This window comes from Trachurus trachurus (assembly GCF_905171665.1).
Source record: "Trachurus trachurus genome assembly, contig: scaffold_125_arrow_ctg1, whole genome shotgun sequence".
Lineage (NCBI taxonomy): Eukaryota > Metazoa > Chordata > Actinopteri > Carangiformes > Carangidae > Trachurus > Trachurus trachurus.
Window position 1 is genome coordinate 127,734 of NW_028155239.1, and position 21,234 is coordinate 148,967.

The window sequence follows — 21,234 nt, forward strand, 5'->3', positions numbered from 1 at the left end:
TCTATAACACACACACACACATATACACTCACAGACTCACACTTAATATCTGAGAAAAACTCAAGTCAAGTTTCAAACTTTGGGCTTTTATTTTGTACAAAAACAAGCACAGGCTCCGCCTCCTCCGTTCCCGAGCAGGAAACAAAATACAGTTTACATCTTCAAATGTCGTGTTAGCACTGAGCGCGGACGCAGGAGGTTTGGTCATCACACTAACAACCAATCAGAGAGAGAGGAAAACACAGGAGACTTTTACATTATAATAACAAAAACAGGAAGCAGATTTTCAATGAGCTGCAGAGGGAAATAAAAACTATAGATACGGTTGTTTATGTACAGTCACTGTTAATAACCATGAAAACAAAAATAAATAAACTACCTGGACCGAGCTCAGATTTAAACTTCAAAATAAAAGTGGCTAAAAAAAAAAAAAAAAAAAAAAAAAAGACGACTTGAAACTAATATGAAAGATTTACAGGAAACTGTAACCCATCCTTTCACAATAAAACAAGCAATGATTGGAGGAAGATCTTAAAATGGTTGTTATGACAACGACTCAGGGTCACAACCCTCGAGCTGACCTCTGGACTAAAACACTGAAACATCAAACACGTGTTTTTTTTTCTTCACGTGGAGCAGAAACGTGTGACAGGCGTGTGTGTGTCTGTGGCGATGATGTCACAGCGTCTTCAAACTCACCAGGTTTTTATTTTTTGGAGTTTTTACTTTACCCATAAAAACTGATGACGTCATCAAGTAGCTCATTTTTGTTTTCTTAATTTTCAACACAAACAGGAAGTCGGCCAAACAAAGCTGCCGACCGTCGTCATGGAAACCTCCCTGCAGGCCGACAGGAAGTGACATCATCAGATCACCTGCGGTAACGGCCCCTCTCCTTGTCCCTCTCTCTCTCTCTGTCCCTGTCCCTCGCCCGCTCTCTGTCCCTCTCGCGCCGCGGTCCGCCGCGCTCGCGCTCCCGCTGCCGCTCGCGCTCGCGGCGGCTGCTCACCACCGCCTGCGTCCGCCGCAGGAAGTCGTCCACGCGCATGTCGTAGTCGTGCTGCATGATGGGAAAAAAAAAAAAAAAAAACACACCAGAGAAGAAATCAGATCGACTGCTCATCTGTGCAACACTTTCACTTTCACACTGTTTATAATATTATTCTATTACTGTAAATAAACATTTATATTCCTGAAACATTTTGGTACATAACGATTCATGTATCATCCGTTCTTTCGATTTTCAATTGGCAACAGAAGAAAAAGTGACTTGTCATTTTGGTAGAAGAAAAATGTCTGGTTTTTCATGTTTCAATTTTAGGTTCAGATCAAAAGTACAATGGAAAAACGGGCCAAAGGACTGAATTTGATTTTGATTTTTTCATTTAATCGATCGTTCGCTAAGTCCCGCCCCCCTTGGTTACTAAATATGGAGTTTTCAGCATCGGTTTCAAAGTAAATATCAGCAAATGTCTGTAAAGTCAAAGCTTGACAGACATAGGAACAGCAACCAAATGGGGGCGGGGCTTAGCAAACGATCGATCACTTTCACACTGTTTATAATATTATTCTATTATTGTAAATAACCGTTTATATTCCTGAAACATTTTGGTACATAACGATTCATGTATCATTCGTTCTTTTGCCATCAAACATCATCATTTCAATTTCAATTTAATTTATTTAAAAAGGGACAGTGTACAATTCAAACATAAATGTTGCCATTGTTCTTTAATCTAACACAAAAAGATGAAAAAATACCTGTTTTTTCATGTTTCAATTTTAGGTTCAGATCAAAAATACTATGGAAAAACGGGTAAAATGACTGAATTTGATTTTGATATTCAATCGATCATTCGCTAAGCCCCGCCCCCCTTGGTTACTGTTCCTTTGGCCGTCAAGCTTTCACTCCCAACCATGAGAAATATGGAGATTCCAGCAATAATTGGCATCAGTTTCAAAGGGAATATCAGCAAATGTCTGTAAAGTGAAAGCTTGACAGACATAGGAACAGTAACCAAGGGGGCGGGGCTTAGCGAACGATCGATTAAATATCAAAATCAAATTCAAACCTGTGGCTCATGTTTCCATTTTGTATTTTTTGATCTGACCCTAAAATTGAAACATGAAAAACCAGGTATTTTTCGGGTTTTTTTGTGTTACGACAGAGCATTATGGCCACATTGAGAAAACTTTCTTTTATCACAGACTTCGGGAATAAAGTCGTAAATTTACAAAAATAAAGTCATAATATAAGTCCGCCTGGTTCTTTGTGCGGAATAGATGCATTTAGTGGGGCTCTCCTTGTTTGTGAAACCTATACTGAAGTAGACAACTTCACAAAATGCTCCACGGCCTCGTTTTAACAACTTTCCTTCTCTTAAACAACAGCTTAAAATATTATGATTTTATTCTCGTAAATTTACGACTTGAATCTTGTAATATTTTGACTTAATTCTTGTAAATCTACGACTTTATTCTTGTAAATCTATGACTTTGTTCTTGTTAATTTACAACTTTATTCTCGTAATATTGTGACTTAAATCTCGTAAATTTACAAGAATAATTATTTTCGAGGTCTGTGAAAACATTTTTTTCTCAATGTGGCCCTAATACTCTGTCGTAAAAAACAAATACCAAAATAACCACTCACTTTTCATTTTTTGACATTTGATCACCAATGGAAAATGGAGAGAACGAATGATACACGGATTCATAATTATATGTTTGTCTCAAATCGTTTTTATATCTCTATATTTACATATTCTTCTACTTTTTTTTTACCTTGTATGTTACAAATGCTGCTGTAATAATTAATAAACAGTCTTATGTCTTATATCGTAAAGACCTGATCAGACTGTATTGATCCCACAGCAGTACAATTTAGACGCACAACATTTTCTCAAAACGTGTTATCAGTCCAAGGATGTATAGAATGGAACAAGTTATCCATCAATATTAGAGAGTGTCCGACTTTCAGGACCTTTAAAGCACAACTTACAGACTGGATATTAGACAAACAAACTTGTGAGCACCTGTAATCATATTTAACCCGGGTTAAACATGATTGCAGTTGTATGGCTATGGCCGGTGCGTGTGCAATGGTCTAGCATATGTAGATATTATGTGCGAATGTTTATGACCGGTATGCGTGAAATAATGGAGGTATAGTTACTATGTGTGAATGTTTATGGCCGGTTCGTGTGCAATATGTTTTTATATGTACATTGATGTGCACTGTCCCACCCAAATAAACAAATAAAGTAAAGTAAATAACAGAAACCGTGTGGAACTGACCGGGCTGGAGGTGAAGGCGCGGTGCTGCGGCGCTCTCTGCTTGTCCCTGAAGCGCGGCGGCGGAGCCTCATGCGGCGGCAGCGGCGGGTGGTGGTGGTGGTGGTAGGCCTGGTGGGGGGGCGGGGGCGGGTGGCTGTGGTGGTAGTAGGGGGGGTGGTGCGGGGGCGGCTGCTCCACGCCGGGGTACGCCGCCTGAAAATGCACATTTTAATGTCAGATGGTATAAATCGAACAGACAAAAAAAATGCACCAATAGACATAATGAGGAGAAATTACAACTCCAGCAGCTAAATTCAACATTTTAAAACATGAAGTGGAACACCGAGCAGTATATATTGTGTCATAAACAAAATAAAGGAAGTTCAATTTGAGATTAAACATTTAATTTACCCTGTTAATCAGGTTATCTACAGATTTAAAGATGTTTATGTGAACTGTACTTTCTATAAAAGCAGGAGGTGGAAAATATTTGTCACCTTTTCATACGAATGTTGTAATATTAACTTGTTTTGGGTAGAAGTTGGACATTTGTTTGAAACTTTATTAAGAGGTATAAAGCTTAAACGTGGAAAAATAAGATATAATTCTCCTAAATGATGAGAAAAGCCTTAAGGGAAAGGATTTTTTTTGTTGTTGAATCTTTTAATTTTTATACGGAAAATACTACATTCACAAATGATTCAAAGATCCTAGACGAAATCTCAGAGTCCTTTAGACGACCTTCATGAATGCTCTGTACAAATGCAAGGGCTAGATAACATTTTCTTTATTTTATTGTTGTTTTATCTCTTTTCTTTTCTTGTCATGTTATTTTAAATGTTCTTCTTATGATCTTTTAATGCTAGTTATTTTATTGTGAAGCACTTTGAGCTGCAATAATTATATGAAATGTGCTATACAAATAAAGTTATTATCAAATGTAAATGGTCTTTAAAAAAAAAAAAAAAACTATCTCTGTATGAGTATTTGAAACAATAACCCTATCCCTTTCAATATACCTTTACATTCAATTGTATGAATATATGTATATACCCTGTATGCATATATTTAGTTTGTTTTTTGTGGTTTCTTTGTTGTGTATATAAAATAAATAAATGAAAAACTTGACCGATCAGGACAGAGGATCAATAACGGAGACGTACCAGCGTCTGCCAGGGAGCCGGAGGCCCCACGCTGTGGTGATAATCCCTCATGTAGTCGTTGTAGGACTGAAACACAACAGGTCGACGCAGGTGAACAAACCCGATGCCATCGAGTTATTATTATTATTATTATTATTATTATTATTATTATTATTATTATTATCTAAAACAACATGTTAACACGTTCAGGACTCACCCCGTTGAGAAAAACATCTCGTCTGACGCTGGAGAACCGTCTGAAAACAGAAACATTAAACGTTGTCTATAAAGTTACTCTCATGGTGTTATCAATAAAGTTTTCCAAAACCTAAAACTGAAAGAACAGGAAGTGTCTGACTGTGAAACTTTTACTCTGAGCCAGGCCCGGCCCCTGGCATAAACCCTCTATGCGGTTGTTTAGGGCCACAGCCGTTAGGTGGGGGGCCACATGATCAGAAAAGTACCGGGGTTCATCAAGTCATTTAAACATCCTGAGTTCTGCACGTGCAGCTATGAGCTTTATATGTAATTTGAAGTCAATATTCAGCTTCTTTTATCTCACATTTGAGACATTTGGTGAAAATAGAACGGCAGAATGACAACATTTATGCTCAAAAAGTACAAAATTTCATTTTAGACTTGTTCTCTACACGTATCTATTACTGTATTCATATCCTATTTCAAGCACCAAAACAGTTCATTCTCATGACTGAAGGAGTGTTTTCACAAGGGATTTGATATTTTTCAAAAAGCAGACCTCAAATTTCCAGCATTTGGCCTAAATTATTTCTTTCTACAGTGTTCTAGGACAAACTGGCCTCAGTGTGCTTACAGCGGAGGTTCTAATATTTAGACATAAAACACTTGAGTATTGTTACATCTGCAAGTATCTTAAAAAGATAAACTTAAGAAAATATGTAAAAGTCGAGAAAATGGCCTCAAACCTCAGAGGGCATAAACACGTCTGTATTCAGTTTTAACCAGTGATTTGGTGTTTGCGCTTAGAGTGCAGGGCCACAAACAAAAACCTTGTTTAGGGGGCCACCAAAATCCTAGGGCCGGCCCTGTTGTGAAGTTTCAGACGCTGAACTTGTTATTAATTATTTTCCGCCCACTTCAGGTGAGTCATGCGGCGGCGGCGGCGGCGTGTCTCACCTGTCCACCGGCTGGTTCCGCAGGTCCTGGATGAAACCTGAAAACAAAATCAGATTCGTCCGTTAATTTGACGAATCACGGACAGAAGGAGAAACGTCCAGAATCCGGTCAACACAAAAACAATCAATCAATCAATAAATCAATAAATCAACCAATCACTGTGTGGAAACAAAAACCAACACAATCGTTGAAAAAACATCAGTAAAAAAAAATATATATATATAACAACAAAAAACCCCAGTTAATAAAGTTACATTCAAACTTTGTCTTTATAAATAAAGTTTTAGTCCTGCCTGCTCGCTGGCTGAAGTCCGGGGGGCCGTCGGCGCGCGGCCGCTTCCTGCCGTGGAGGTCGTACTCTTCAGGTCGACGCCTACGTGAACAAGTCAACAAGTAAGACACACACATGCGCACAAATACACACACACTCACACACACACACATACATACAAATACACACACACACTGAAACACACTCGGGTCAAAGGTCAATATACTCAGGCTCCGCCTTCCTGCTCATCTACCAATCAGAAGCTCCGCTGTCCTCCAGTCAGGGGGGCGAGGCCGGTGGGGGTCTGTGTGTGTACGTGTGTGTTTATGTGTGTACATGTGTTTGTATGTGTGCACATGTGTTTGTGTGTGTTTATGTGTGTACATGTGTTTGTATGCGTGTACATGTGTTTCTATATGTGCATATGTGTTTGTATGTGTGCACATGTGTTTGTATGTGTGTACATGTGTTTGTGTGCACATGTGTTTGTATGTGTTTCTATATGTGCATATGTGTTTGTGTGTTTATTTGTGTACATGTGTTTGTATGTGTGTACATGTGTTTCTATATGTGCATATGTGTGTATGTGGTTGTTGTGTGTACATGTGTTTGTATGTGTGCACATGTGTTTCTATATGTGTATATGTGTTTCTGCATGTGCGCACATGTGTTTGTATATGTGTGTATGTGTTTGTGTGTCTATATGTGTTTGTTGTGCGCACATGTGTTTGTATGTGTTTCTGTGTGTGTGTATATGTGTTTCTATATGTGCATATGTGTTTGTATGTGTGTATATGTGTTTCTATATGCGCATATGTGTTTGTATGTGTGCATATGTGTTTGTATGCGTGTATATGTGTTTGTATGCGTGCACAGGTGTTTGTATGTGTTTCTATATGTGCTTGTAATGTATTTTGTATGTGTTTGTATGTGTGCACATGTGTTGGTATATATGTGTTTGTATGTGTACACATGTGTTTGTATGTGTGTATATGTGTTTGTATGTGTACACATGTGTTTGTATGTGTGTATATGTGTTTGTATGTGTACACATGTGTTTGTATGTGTTTGTATATGTGTGCACATGTGTTTGTATGTGTGCACATGTGTCTGAGTCGACCTGATGACGTCACCGTTTGACAGAAATTTCTTTGACAAACTTCAGTCCAGACACACAACAACAGTTGTAAAAAAAACAACCAAAAAAAACAAAAAACAAAGAACCTCAGAGAACAACAACAACATACCGCTTCGTTGTAAATGTGGGAGGGGCTGTTTGTTTGTTTGTTTGTTTGTCAACAACACTTTATAAAAACAGTTTTTTCTCCTCAGAGTCCATGTTAAAGGCCTTTCTTTCTTTTTCTTTTCTCTTTTGTTTTTTTAAACCCACGTATTTTGAAAGAAGGGTGGAGGGGGGTGATGATGATGATGATGATGGTGGTGCAGTCCTGTCAATCAAAAAAAACACAAAGCCCCGCCCCCAACTCTCATCCCAAGCCCCGCCCCCTCCAGACCAGCCACAGTCCTCGAGACAGAGCGTGTCGCTGAGTCGACTCCTCCTCCTCCTCCTCCTCCTCCTCTTCTCCTCCACTCACACACACATCAGTTCATAAGAGCGACATATAACACACACACACCTTAACACCCGCCCCTCAGTCCTCCTGATTCAGCGTGTGTGTGTGTGTTTTTACTGTGGGGAGGGGGGAGGAGGAGGGAGGAGGTGGGAGTGGGGGTGGGTAACAACTGTCCTTCATTGGAGGGGGGGGGTCCTCGGTTTTCTCAGTTCAAAAGGATTTTTCTTTCTTTTTTTTTTTTTTTTAATTAGTCCATCTTATTTAAAACCCGGTGAGGAAGCCCCGCCCCCTCAGACACATCACACCCTCTCATTGGATACAGTCCAGAGGCCCCGCCCCCCCCTTCCGATCATCGACCAACCTGCATCATCACCTCGTCAAAAGAAACCAAGAACATAGTCCAGCCGGGAGCTCAGTCCCTCACCTCCTCTCCTTCTCTTTCTCTTTCTCTCTTTTCTCTCTCCTGTTAAGTTCTACCTCGCTCGCCCCTCCCCCCTTCCTTCGTCAGTCCAGCCAGTGACGCTCGTCCTCTCTGCGCTTTTATTCTGAAAGGTCAGCCACAGTCCAGCTAAAAGCCAAAACATTTTAGTTTTACTCCCCCGCGAAGTACGAAACTCCTGCAAAGAGAAAAAGCTTAAGGAGTAAATTCAGCAACAACAAACTTCTTCTCTCTGCCGCCGTCGCCGCTGACGACGACTTCGTTACTAAACCGTTAATGAATCAATGAGCTGAAACTCGACCACAGACAAGAATTAAAGACTTATTAAACTTGGTTAACGACGTCGCCGCCTCGGGGCGTTAACTTCCTTCCTGCCTGACGTTTAAAGACTTCGAGAAGCGAGGTAGGTGTCGCTCCGCTGGAAAACGATTTAACCACAGAACCGGCGAACCGCTAGCTACGGATAGCTAGCTAGCCACCGGCGGCTAACGGCGGCGGCCGTGTCCGTCATCCGGCAGCAGGTGGCGCCGCCGTCATGGTCGCAGGAGGAGAAGAAGAAGAACAGGAAGCGGGAGGAGGAGCTTGGTGATTGGCTAACCTTCCCGGCTCGCGTTGTGGCGGTCGGCCTCGGGGCCGCGGCTCTGACGGCGTCCGGCGCTTGTGACGGACGCGGCGAGCCACTTGGTGGACGTCCACGCTCTCGTCCAATGGGAAGAGGGCGCAGAGCTGAGCGCCGACGTCCGGTTGGATCTCCTGAAACAGAGACGAGAGAGGGTTAAACAAACTGGTTTAAATCAGATGTTGTTCTGATTCATTCAAGGAAGGAAGAAGGGAAGGAAGGAAGGAAGGAAAGGAAAAAGAAAGGAAGGAAAAATAGATGGGAGGGAACAGATTCATCCAAGGAAGGAAGGAAGGACAAAGGGAAAGGTGGGAGGAAAGAAGGAAGGGGAAAAGGAAGGAAAGACAGATGGAGGGAGGGAACAGATTCATTCAAGGAAGGAAGAAGGGAAATAAGGAAGGAAGGAAGGAAGGAAGGACAAAAGGAAGGAAGGAAGGAAGGAAGGAAGGAAGGACAAAAGGAAGGAAGGAAGGAAGGAAGGATAAAGGGAAAGGCGGGAGGAAAGAAGGAAGAGGAAAAGGAAGGAAAGATAGATGGAGGGAGGGAACAGATTCATTCAAGGAAGGAAGAAGGGAAGGAAGGAAGGAAGGAAGGAAGGAAGGAAGGAAGGAAGGAAGGAAGGAAGGAAGGAAGGAAGGAAGGAAGGAAGGAAGGACGAAAGGAAGGAAGGAAGGAAGGAAGAAAGCTGAGCTCACCTGTCCGTCTCGTCCGATCTTCACCGGCTTGTGTTCGTTCCAGGGGTTCGACAGATGAGCCGTCTTCGTGAAAGGAAGTTCCCTCCTGTCAACGACAAACAGCCGAGAGTCAGGAACAGAAACCAGAGGACACGACAGACGAACGATCCTTTGGCCTCAATGCAACATGTGGCGACGGCTGTCTTGCCTTGCCTGTTAAAGGGATAGTTCAACATTTTGGCAGATTGGCCCATTGCCATAATCCCTATAGTCACAGCAGTAGGTTCGTTACCTTTAATTGTCGGTGCAAGCTGTTTTTAGAACGGCGGAGCAGAGCCGTGAGCTGCTCAGAGCTACGCTACGGAGGCTCATGGGATTTCTTGGTTTCCCTCATCAAACTCATCAAATACACAATCCAACAACTCCACAACGCTCTGGTGGACAAGTTGTGACCTGCACATTCACCACGCTATGAGATAATAACACAACGTTACCACACAGAGTTGTTTTAGAGGGAAATTCATGCAAAACCGCTGATGCGCGTTCCCGTTGGAGGCAGTTTTACGGCAAGCAGTCTCTGCATTTGCCTCTAAAACAACTCTGTCACGTTGTCTGTTGTTGTTGTTGCTGTTTACCTGCACAGCCAGTCGATTTTAAAGACTCCACCCAGCATCTTAGCGTTCATGCCGGCCGGAAGAACCCAGTGGATCGGTGATCCGCCGTGATGAGACTCTGAAGCCAGTCGAGCAAAACCTGCAGACGAAGCAGACGGGACCAAAGATTTAAAAAAAGCACAAAAAAAACAAAATGTCGACAGAGAAACTGAAACATTTGAATTAAAGCAGAAGTAAGCGATATTTTTGTGTTAATATAAGTCTTAAATAGTTATATCTTCCGACAGCAATCACTTACATAGAGTGTTTGGACTGAAACACGGGTCTCTCAGTCACTCTGCTCTGCTCTGAGCCGAGGAGAAAACTTTTATCGTATCCTACAAGTTTTATCCAATGAGGAGAGAGAACGGCATGCAGGGCTGTGTGTGCAGCCAAGGGATGCGCGTGAATGTGGCGACGTAGGGACGAGGACTGTTATGGTGCGTTCAAGGCAACTCGTAACTCGTGTTTTTCCGACCTGTGAACTCGTACCAGTTCGATCTGGTACGAGTTCACGGGTCGGAAGTTACGAGTGGCCGTTATAGTGACTCTCACAGGTAAAACAGGTCGGAAAAACATGAGTGGGTTGCCTGGAATGCTACAAAGTCGTAAGTTGTGACTTGAAGCTGTAATTTACGGTTTCAAAAGCCTGCCTGGAACGCAGCATTAGCCAAAACGACCGGATTGCTTACTTCTGCTTTAAACTTTAACAGTGAACGATTGTTGAAGTTTTCCGACCTTGGAATTTCCCGCTCTCCCTCACGGAGAAGACGAGCATGACGCTTCTGGCCGAGCGGAAAGCTGCGTTCAGCTTCTTCTCGTTCACCGGCAGCGTCGACCACACGCCCTGAGGATCATCAACACAACAGGCGTTAGTTACGGCGTCGTCAAGAGGAAAACGACGTCACTACACCGATGACACACGTGTGTGAGTTAACGAACCTTGGCTTTGGCCAGCGAGACGTTTTCATGATTGTTGCTCTTGATGAGGAAGAAGCGAGCGTCTCTCAGGATGTAGCGCAGCTTACTGGTCGGATCTGCAGGGACACGAGGGGAGGGGGGGGGGGATGTAATCTGATTACTTCCAACATACATAAAAGACATAAATAAAATGGATTCTCAGATTAACGATGGGATGTGAATGTAGCGTCCTTACTCTCCATCCCTTTGCGAACGGCGCGGACCGACGACGACAGCTTCTCCTGCTTCTTCTCTGAACCTTTCAAAATAAAAGCACAGAAAACTTTATTTTTTACAAGTTTTCAGTAAAATAATTTTTTAAAAAATACACTTATTTGTCATTTTACGGCTGCAAATCTTTAATTTAAAACGACTTCAACGGTATCTTTTGGTTTTATCTCTTCGTCGTCATGGTTACCTGAAGCCTCTGAGGCGGAGCCAGAGCGGGCCGACTCACCGTCGTCTGAGAAACTGACGGAGGAGGCGGAGCGCGAGTCGCCGGCCTCGCTCCGCGTGTCGTAGTCGTTGCCCTCGGCGCCGCCGCGTCGCTCGTACTCCTCCTCTTCCTCCTCCTCTTCGTCTTTCTCTCCCTCCTCTTCTTCCTCCTCCTCCTCTTCCTCTTCCTCCTCCTCCATTCCCTCCTCCTCCTCCTCTTCCTCCTCCTCCTGGTCCTCCTCTTCCTCCTCCTCGTCCTCTACGTGGGAGCCGGCGGGCGAGGAGCTGCCCGACCCCTGGTCCGAGCCGTACTCTGCTCCCGCCTCGTCCTCTGATTGGTTGTTGTCTTCTGCGTGAAGGGGGGGGGTCGGTCGCCGGTCGTCACGCCGCAACTTCTGAAGACAAAGAGGAAATTAATGAATGAAGGAATTTAAGGAGCAGATTTAAACCTTAACACTTATTGATACTAAACAAAGCATCACAACTTCAAATCTATGAGAAAGAAGATGTCTTTTTCTTATTTATTCATCTATTTACTGATATTTAAAGGGATAGTTCAACATTTTGGCAATTTGGCCCATTGCCATAATCCCTATAGTCATAGCAGTAGGTTCGTTACCTTTAATTGTCGGTGCAAGCTATTTTTAGAACGGTGGAGCAGAGCCGCGAGCTGCTCAGAGCTACACTACGGAGGCTCATGGGATTTCTTGGTTTCCCTCATCAAACTCATCAAATACACAATCCAACAACTCCACAACGCTCTGGTGGACAAGTTGTGACCTGCACATTCACCACGCTATGAGATAAGAACAGAACGTTACCAGACAGAGTTGTTTTAGAGGGAAATTCATGCAAAACCAGCTGATGCGCGTTGCCTTCAGGGACAGTTTTTCATCAAACAGTCTCTGTATTTACCTCTAAAACAACTCTGTCTGGTAACGTTGTGTTATTATCTCATAGCGTGGTGAATGTGCAGGTCACAACTTGTCCACCAGAGTGTTGTGGAGTTGTTGGATTGTGTATTTGATGAGTTTGATGAGGGAAACCAAGAAATCCCATTAGCCTCCGTAGCGTAGCTCTGAGCAGCTCACGGCTCTGCTCCGCCGTTCTAAAAATAGCTTGCACCGACAATTAAAGGTAACGAACCTACTGCTATGACTATAGGGATTATGGCAATGGACCAATTTGCCTAAATGTTAAACTATCCCTTTTAATTCTGTGCATACCCATTTGCATAATATTGATTTTTTTTTCACTGATTATTGTGATTTTATTGGAGCAACTGTCTGATATTCTCTGCACATTCCTGTTCATAAACTTCATTGAAAAAACAACAACAAATTAATGTGATTGGCTGATAATGCATACTGTACAGTAGGTATTGATCAATACCTGAGTCAGAGGCTCCGGGCCTCTCTGCGATTCCCGGCGTCGGGCTTCTTCTCCTCCTCCTCCTCCGCGGCTCCTGGTCGGCTCCCTGGTGCTTCGCCGTCCCTTTCTGTCGTCGTAGTATTCGTGTCTGTAGCTGGTGGGGGCGTGGCGGCCGCGGGGACTCGACACCGTCTTCTTCGATGATGATGAGGAGGAGGAAGGCGGCGGCGGACCTGGTGGGGCTCTCTTATTGGAGGAGGATGACGATCTGGAGGGGGCGTGGCTCGACGAGGGGCGGAGCCTCTTCAGATCGTGGCTGTCGGAGCGCTCGCTCTTCCTCTTCGTTCCTGAAGGACAAGAGGGTTTAAGGACAGAATAAACGGTAGAGAAAATACACTGGATTTGGAATTTTTTTGGCTGCATAAGTGTCATTATTATTGTTATAACAAGCATCATAATCAGTTCTATAAGTAAAGTATTAGGGCTTTTCTCCCGATTCGATTCTTCTACGATTTCTTGGATGGCGATTCGATTTAAATTGCGATTCTACGATATTGCCGATTCTCTCGATTTTTAGTCTTTAGCATTTTTAACATTTATCTGCACACAAATACTGTAGGAGCCTATTAATTAACATACTCCATTATAAAGTGAACTTAAACCCTTTTCAAAACCTGTACTCTCTGTATGTAAAAAAGGCTAACAAATGCACCTTGCACAATATTTAAAAAAAACAAAAAAATTTGATTTTTGAAAAACAAATCGATTTAAAAATCGTCAAAAAAGATATTTATGTGAATCGATTTTTTTCTCCCACCCCTGATAAGTGTCATCACCAGTGTTATAACGAGCATCATAATCAGTTCTGTGAGTTAAGTATTGTTAGTACGACCAGTGGTCACCGCCGTACCTTTCTTGTCGCTGACATCCCGCTCGCTCTCAGGGTTGTATAGCTCATCGTCCTGGTCGGGGGCTTCGGTCAGAAGATCTTCCAGCACGTTCAGTTCTCCATCTGAAACAACACGCGGACAGACAGACAGACAGAGAGGCGTTTCATTTCTCCTCATCGACTGGTATTCGTTGTTTTCTACAAGATCAGTGTGTTGGGTCAGAGGTCAAACTCTGACCCTTAACTCTATGTTAACAGTATGGTTTTTGTTTGAGGTATGTGCCGTCTCCGGCAGTCGAGCAAGTAAAGGTTAAAGGTGTTGTTGTTGTGTTACTACAGATTGTGTCACATGATCCTCACATGCCTGTAACTGGCTGAATGATGTCACTTCCTGCGTCCAACCAACTAACTAAACCTCGTAAAACACTGTTTAATTTGCTGCTATTGATGCTGTTCTTTACTAGAGACTCTGTTATACAAGCACAAGATAAACCACGTTATGAAATAATAACTTAACATTATGTAACATTACGACACATGAAGCAAATACTCAGAACTACTTCTAGCTTCTGAAATCCCTCCGCCCAGCAGCCGTGTGTGGAAAGTAGTTCCGGCTGCATTTGCCTCTAAACAACTCTGTCTCGTAATGTTACATGGTTATTTCATAGCGTGGTGAATGTGCAGGTCACAACTTGTCCACCAGGGCGTTGTGGAGTTGTTGGATTGTGTATTTGATGAGTTTGATGAGGGACAGACGAGGGACCTGTACCGTTCACCTCCATTGTGTTCACTGAGCAGCTCACGTCTCAGCCCCGCCGATCTCAAAACAACATGCACCGATAATTAAAGGTAACGGACCTACTGCTGCTATGACTATAGGGATTATGGTGATAGGAGGATCTGACTAAATGTTGAACTATCCCTTTAATATAACCTATGTGGAAAAATTCATGGACGAACTTTCATTTAAACTAAATAAGTGTTGAGATGTTCAAGTCTCCAAATCTATATTTATAAGATTTTATAAGCTGGAATAAAACCATATCATACAACAAACCACTCTGTTGATTGATTAATTAGTTAATTAATCAATCAAACCCAATCACAGCGCGGATCGATGAGCACAGCAGGAGACGTTAGCCGCGGCTAACTAGCGTAATCAACGGGAGCGCACGCGCTGGGCTGCAGCCGTCCTCTGACCGATGACGTCAACTAGTGTCCGATCAATAACTGATGTGTTGGGCCATAACTGATCGATGAGCCCATCGATTACCGACCACCGTGTGTGAACGGGGCCCGGTATCAACAGAACAAAAGATGCTAACAGCTAACAGCTAACTGCTAGCTGCTAACTGCGGCTACAAAAAAGAAGAAGCACGCTCGCGCCGCCCCTCACCTTTGTCCTCGCGCCGGTCGGCCGCCATCACCGCCGCTGTGACGTAGCTGCTGGTGTACCTGCGGGTGAAGCCGCTTTTAGTTCAGATCGAAGCAGAAACAACGACACAAAAGAGAAAAAAGGGGGAAAAAATGTGTAGTTGCAGCGGCTGAAAGAGCAAATGGCGGCGACGGTCTGTTGTTAAAGCTGCTGCTGCTTCTTCTAGTGTCCGAGCGCAACTTCCGGTCTAGTTGCCGCCACCTGCTGACCTGGGGTTTGTTTACTATCTTTTTCCTCTTTTTTTTCTCCAGTTTATTGAACATGTCAAGAATAAAACAAAAACAAAAACAAAACAGAAATAAAAGCATATAAGCAATACCAGAATAACAATACAAAATAAAAATAAAGAAACAATAAACCAAAATCTTCTGCATATAATTAATACATAACACAATAATTGTCATGCTCAAAAGGAGTAAGGCAAGGCAAGGCAAGGCATCTTTATTTATTTTTTTTTAAGAAAAAAGAAAAAAAAAAGAGAAGCATAAAACAGAATAAAAACAAACACTAAAAGCAGAGTTAAAAGCAAGAGCAAATAAAAGTAAAATAAAAGAAAATAGATCAAGTTTAAAGTTCTTAAAAAGAGCTCAGCTATAAGCACGTGAAAAGTGAAATGTTTTTAACCTGGATTTAAAGAAGTAAGAAGTGGAGAGCTTTTCTAGTCCTATCCCCTTGTAGATGGATGGATTGATAGATAGATAGATAGATAGATAGATAGATAGATAGATAGATAGATAGATAGATAGATAGATAGATAGATAGATAGATAGATAGATAGATAGATAGATAGATAGATTCAACTTTATTGATCCCGAAGGAAATTTACCCATTGGTCAGCTGCTCATTCACACAATAAAAAACACACCACAGAATCAACATTAATAATTAAAGCAGAAGTAAGCAGAATTTTTGAGTTAATATAAGTCTTAAATAGTTATATCGTCCGACAGCAATCACTTATATAGAGTGTTTGGTCCGAAACACGGGTCTGTCAGTCACTCTGCTCTGAGCCGAGGAGAAAACTTTCCTTGTATCCTACAACCTTTATCCAATGAGGAGAGAGAACGGCATAAAGGGGCAGTCCTCTCTGTGTGTGCAGCCAAGGGATGCGCGTGAATGTGGTGACGTAGGGACGAGGGCGGGGACGGCTAACTCCATCGGCTGACAAGAAGTTAGCCAAAACCACCGGATCGCTTACTTCTGCTTTAATAATTGTCATCTCAAAAGAAGATACCTGTCATGTTCAAAAGGTGTAAGAAGTTGAGAGCTTTTCTAGTCCTACCCCCTTGTAGATAGATAGATAGATAGATAGATAGATAGATAGATAGATAGATAGATAGATAGATAGATAGATAGATAGATAGATAGATAGATTCAACTTTATTGATCCCGAAGGAAATTTACCCATTGGTCAGCTGCTCATTCACACAATAAAAAAACACACCACAGATTCAACATTAATAATTAATAATACATAGATAAATAACACAAGTTAAAAGAATAAAAGTTATAGTCCAGCTCAAAAGTGCTCTAGTACACCATAAAGTGCCGTAGTGTCACTGTACCCTCTTCAATTCCCTCCATACCGGAGAATTGTGCAACCTAACTGCATGTAATATTAATCATCAGTCCATGTTATATATCTCAGTTAATACAATTTTATTAATTATTGACGATAACAGCAGCAAAGTACAAGTGCAGTTAACAATAGATAGGCTATACAAACAATCAAACAGGAGCCAGGGGGAGTTTTCAAATAAAGATATCGAATAATGACAAATAGGCGTAGGCCTATTAAGTTTTAGCAGCTTTATTTGTTGTTAGAGTCAGATATACAGTATGTTTGATGCACTGTTCAGTAAAAGCTATAAATGAAGGTTTTGAGTGACAAAATTTGTGGTATTTCCCTAAAATGATCATCAAATTTATTACATATAACTCTTTCTGTTTTTTCTTTGCTTTTGTTGTCATGGAAACCAAACAGTAGCTTACATCTTTTCCAACACAGACGCATCATTGTTTCAGAGTCAGACTCACACAAAGAGCAGATGTCTTAATGCCAGGCAGGGTAGTGTCTGTGAATTAGTTTATAAGACACCTTCCTCACTTTGTTTGTGAGGAGGTTTCTGTCCTGCAGTTTGTCCTCAGTCGATGTGAGGGACGATGATGTGAATTCTTACGACTGAGATTCGGTTTTGAAACTAACCAGTGTGTGTTCTGTGAGGATATTGAAACTTCTGATTGTTTGTTTTTCCTTTGCAAGTTCTCTGATGCTTTGTGGACTGGTTTCATACATCGACGTCATATACAAACTTGTTTTAAGATGACTTTCTCCTCAATAATACTCTCATCCTGTCTGTTCTCATTAATTTTCGTTCGTTTGCTTTGTGAGTAATAAACTTGAAAAAATTGCACAAAGATGCAAAGAGATTGGAAAGAATGATTGTGCATGTGAAGGCAATGAAAGATGCTTTGCAATAAAGTCTTTAAAAACAATGCAAAGTGCAAATTTCTAAAACCATCTCCTAGGTTTGATATGTTTCAAAACAAATTTTGTCATTTCATAAAAGCCTTCAATCTTATGAAAATTAAACATCCAATTAAACTGTGTAGTATTATTGATAAAAATGATGATAGCCTATATGATCATAATAATTGTATTTTTCTTTCCCTGGGTTCTCATATATATCAGATACAAAACAATATACAGTATACCTTAACAACATGACATACATTCACTACATGACCAACACAACAACAAAATAACAAGACAAGACAGCTCCAACCAGGTTTCCATAATATAATAATATAATAATACCCTCCACAAATAATTAATTGACTCTACTATAACCACTATCTATATAATACTGTAATAATAATATAGCCTATAATACACTAACCCATATATTTATATCAAGTACCTATGTATAGTATAGTATGAGTGTTTGTACATATCTATTTGTTCAATAAAATAATAAAATAAAAAAAACTTCCAATTGTTTTAGCTAGAGATGCCATCTGATATTTTTTATTTTTTCAAAGCTTTATTTCAAATTCACAATGTCATACATTCCAATTTGAACTCATTTGAGGAAAAAACATTTGCTTGCATTTAAAACAATACAAGCTTACAACATATCAAACAGGTAAAATAAAATAAAAATAATAATTAACAGGGGTTGACATTTCAACATAGTGCATCAAGCGTGTTTAAGAACATAGGACTGTAAACTCAAAGAGCAAGAGACTCTGACATTGTTTCATACAACTCATTTATGGACTGGTTTTCCTCCGATAACACCTTTAGGGATGTTATATAGTTTTTAATTTCATTCTTAAAACAGTTTATGTTGGGCTTGCTGTTATTCCATTTATTCTTGTGTATATGATGACGCCACCTGATATGAAGCAGGTGAATTGTGACCCTGCTGGGTTGCCATACAAGATCATTCGGAAAGTTTTATTCTGAAAATCCTGTGCAGGAAGTGCTCTATGACGCGAACAGACCGGAAGTCCACGTCAGTCCTGAGACCAGAAGCTCCACAGCGACAGAACCTGGGACCTGGTTTCCCTTTAGTTAGAGAAGGAGAGAGATAGATTTTATTTTTATTTTATTATCTCGCTCGCGGCTGCAGATGGCGGACGAGGCCACGCGCAGGGCCGTGGCGCAGATCCCGCTGCTCAAGACGCACGTGGGGCCGCGGGACCGCGCGCTGTGGCCGCAGCGGCTGAAGGAGGAGTACCAGGCTCTGATCCGGTGCGTGGAGCAGAACAAGGAGGCCGACAACGACTGGTTCCGCCTCGAGTCCAACGCCGACGGCACGCGCTGGACCGGCACCTGCTGGTTCATCCACGAGCTGCTGCGCTACGAGTTCCGCGTGGAGTTTGACGTCCCGGTGACGTATCCCGACACGGCGCCCGAGGTTTGTTTTTGTTTTTGTTTTGTTTTGTTTTTTCCATCAACTTTATTATTGCTTTACAAAATACACAAACAGCGCATAAAACCATATGATGAGCATCACATTAAAGGGACATTGTGTAAGTTCTCCTGTTATCTATTCACGAAAATCGATTATTTGGTTCAAAAGTCTGTTTATCATTAATCAGTAATCCCCCCCATCAACAAATTGAAGTGTTCCTTTCAGCTCTGAATTTGCCGTTCATATCTACATGGAGCGGGTAAGCTCGGTGCTGGCTGCCATGTCGTGTTGCCATGTCGTGTCGCCTACGTTCAGTGGCAGCCAATGGGGCAGTTGTCTGTCTGAGAAGTGAAGCTCACTTCCGCGTTCAAAAAACTGCAATCCCCTCGGCTTCCTCTGGGGGCTGGTGTCAGAAAGCAGCATTCTCCATAGACCCCCATGTTAAAATCGCCGACATCCTCAATAAACATGTTAAAAGCCTGGTGTCAGCACGTTTTTTCAATCGATAGTTTCTACCCCCGCACACACTCTGAGGGGGGTGAATTTTTTTTAACTCTACCGTTTTACTGTTATTAGGTTAAAATTCTGGCCAATTAGGGCGCGGAAACGTTGAGCGACAGGTCCGAGCAGCTCCGTGGACAGCTGCTTCGAGGCCAGTGGGCGGGTTCTCGGCCGGCCAATCCAACATGGCGCTGTTCAGGCCGCCATATTGGATTGACAAAAACGACTCCCCAAAACCAATGGGTGACGTCACGGACGCTACGTCCATATTTTTTACAGTCTATGGTGGCAGCGTGACGGTAGGAAACCACGGAAACTCAGCGGAGACACCGGAGCTGTCGGCTCAGGTGGAGGTGGCGTCTGTGAAAAGTCACCGTGGTAACGCAGTGAGGAGGAATGGAGCGTTACACTGATGCTGCATTCACCTGCAGTCGGGCAGACGGCCGTCGGTAACAAACCAGATGTCATTTTAGTCACAGAAGTCCAGAGAAAGCCGGTAAAACGTGGGTCAGGTAAACAATACGACATCGCCATGACAACATATTGTCACGTGTATTGTTTTGCCTCGTGCTGACGGACCACTTGTTCACATAGAGGCTTGTTTATGCTGTTACGTGCAGCGACTGTCATCTGTCTGCCGTCTGCCCAATTTCACGTGAATGCAGCATGAAAAATACGACTGAGTTGCTTGCGATCTACAACCGCACCGCTAGATGGGAGTAATTCCTACACAATGTACCTTTAATAACAATTGGATAACTACGGTGGCCCTGAGGTGCAAATCACAAGGGCAAATTACTAAACATGTTTTCTCTTTTTGTGTTGTGTTTTCTCTTTTGCCGTTGTGTTTTCTGATTTGCTGTTGTGATTTTCACCTCAGGGCCACCGTAGATAACAAATAGATGTGACAACAAAATAAATACATACCTAAATAGAAATAAAAAAAAATTTAAAAAGTAAGATACACCAGGGGACATGAGCAATGAAAATTTAATTGAATTAAAGATATTAAAGTAGGAGCACAGATTTATAGTTTTGATAGCTTCCTTGTTATTAGCAAAGGAAATTGACTTGAAATACACCACCAGTTCTTTCATGAAAACACAAAAAATGGGTTTTACTTTGTCAAATTTACACTTGTGGATGTAAAACTTTGCAAGAATTAAAATAAGATTAATTAAATAATATTCTTTTTCAGGTGGCGATACCGGAGCTGGACGGGAAGACGGCCAAGATGTACCGCGGGGGGAAGATCTGCCTCACCGAGCACTTTGCTCCGCTGTGGGCTCGCAACGCGCCGCGCTTCGGCCTGGCGCACCTGATGGCGCTGGGACTCGGACCGTGGCTCGCGGTGGAGATCCCGGACCTGATCAGTAAAGGACTCGTGGTCCATAAGGAGGGACAGGGCGAGGTGGCGGCGGAGTGACGTCACAGGACCAATGTTGATGATGAAGACTTGAAACTTGACTCCGAGTTAAACTGATGAGGAGATGAACAGAGGAAACAATACGACGTTAAAATGAATAATAGTCATTAAAACGATGCTCATGCACATGTCTGTCTGTAACCTGACATTATTGTTGTTGTTAGTGGATGAGGTCATCATGTTGTGACATCATCATCATCATCAACATACACACACAAAATAAACCTTCAGCTCAACTTGTTTTACACATTTAAAATGAATAATAGTCATTAAAATGTCTGTCTTTAACCTGACATCATCATTGTTGTTGTTCAGTGTTGGGAAAGTTCACCACTTTCTACATGAACTAGTTCAAAGTTCAGTTCACACATTTTATAATGAACTACTGGTAGTTCAGTTCATAGTTAAAAATTAAAAACTACGTAAACGGTTCCAAAAATAAACTAGTTAATAGTCATTTTTCAGTACGTTGCTGCAAGCTTTTATTTTTCAAA

At 42.0% G+C, this 21,234-nt stretch overlaps 2 protein-coding genes across 4 annotated transcripts; one reads left to right on the top strand and one right to left on the bottom strand.

Annotated features, from left to right (window-relative positions):
* Positions 1 to 86: 86 nt before the first annotated feature.
* Positions 87 to 15,042, bottom strand: ythdc1 (YTH N6-methyladenosine RNA binding protein C1). Of its 3 annotated transcripts, none has more exons than XM_084001409.1 (16): positions 14,855 to 15,042; positions 13,480 to 13,581; positions 12,591 to 12,916; positions 11,182 to 11,590; positions 10,960 to 11,022; positions 10,746 to 10,840; positions 10,542 to 10,650; positions 9,786 to 9,903; positions 9,172 to 9,256; positions 8,456 to 8,610; positions 5,867 to 5,946; positions 5,574 to 5,610; positions 4,636 to 4,675; positions 4,440 to 4,505; positions 3,298 to 3,489; positions 87 to 1,060 (listed from the first exon to the last, which is right to left on the bottom strand). In XM_084001409.1, exons 1-16 carry the CDS (start codon positions 14,880 to 14,882, stop codon positions 872 to 874), a joined length of 2,094 nt encoding a protein of 697 aa, XP_083857535.1. In that variant the 5' UTR covers positions 14,883 to 15,042; the 3' UTR covers positions 87 to 871. The 3 variants fall into 3 exon arrangements, with proteins under 3 accessions (XP_083857535.1, XP_083857536.1, XP_083857534.1); XM_084001410.1 differs by having other exon boundaries at positions 11,221 to 11,593; XM_084001408.1 differs by having other exon boundaries at positions 11,182 to 11,593.
* A 3,357-nt stretch (positions 15,043 to 18,399) lies between these two features.
* ufc1 (ubiquitin-fold modifier conjugating enzyme 1) lies at positions 18,400 to 21,033 on the top strand. The gene is made up of 2 exons (XM_084001412.1): positions 18,400 to 18,816; positions 20,513 to 21,033. The coding sequence occupies exons 1-2, from the start codon at positions 18,529 to 18,531 to the stop codon at positions 20,738 to 20,740; spliced, it is 516 nt and encodes a 171-aa protein (XP_083857538.1). The 5' UTR covers positions 18,400 to 18,528; the 3' UTR covers positions 20,741 to 21,033.
* Positions 21,034 to 21,234: the final 201 nt, after the last annotated feature.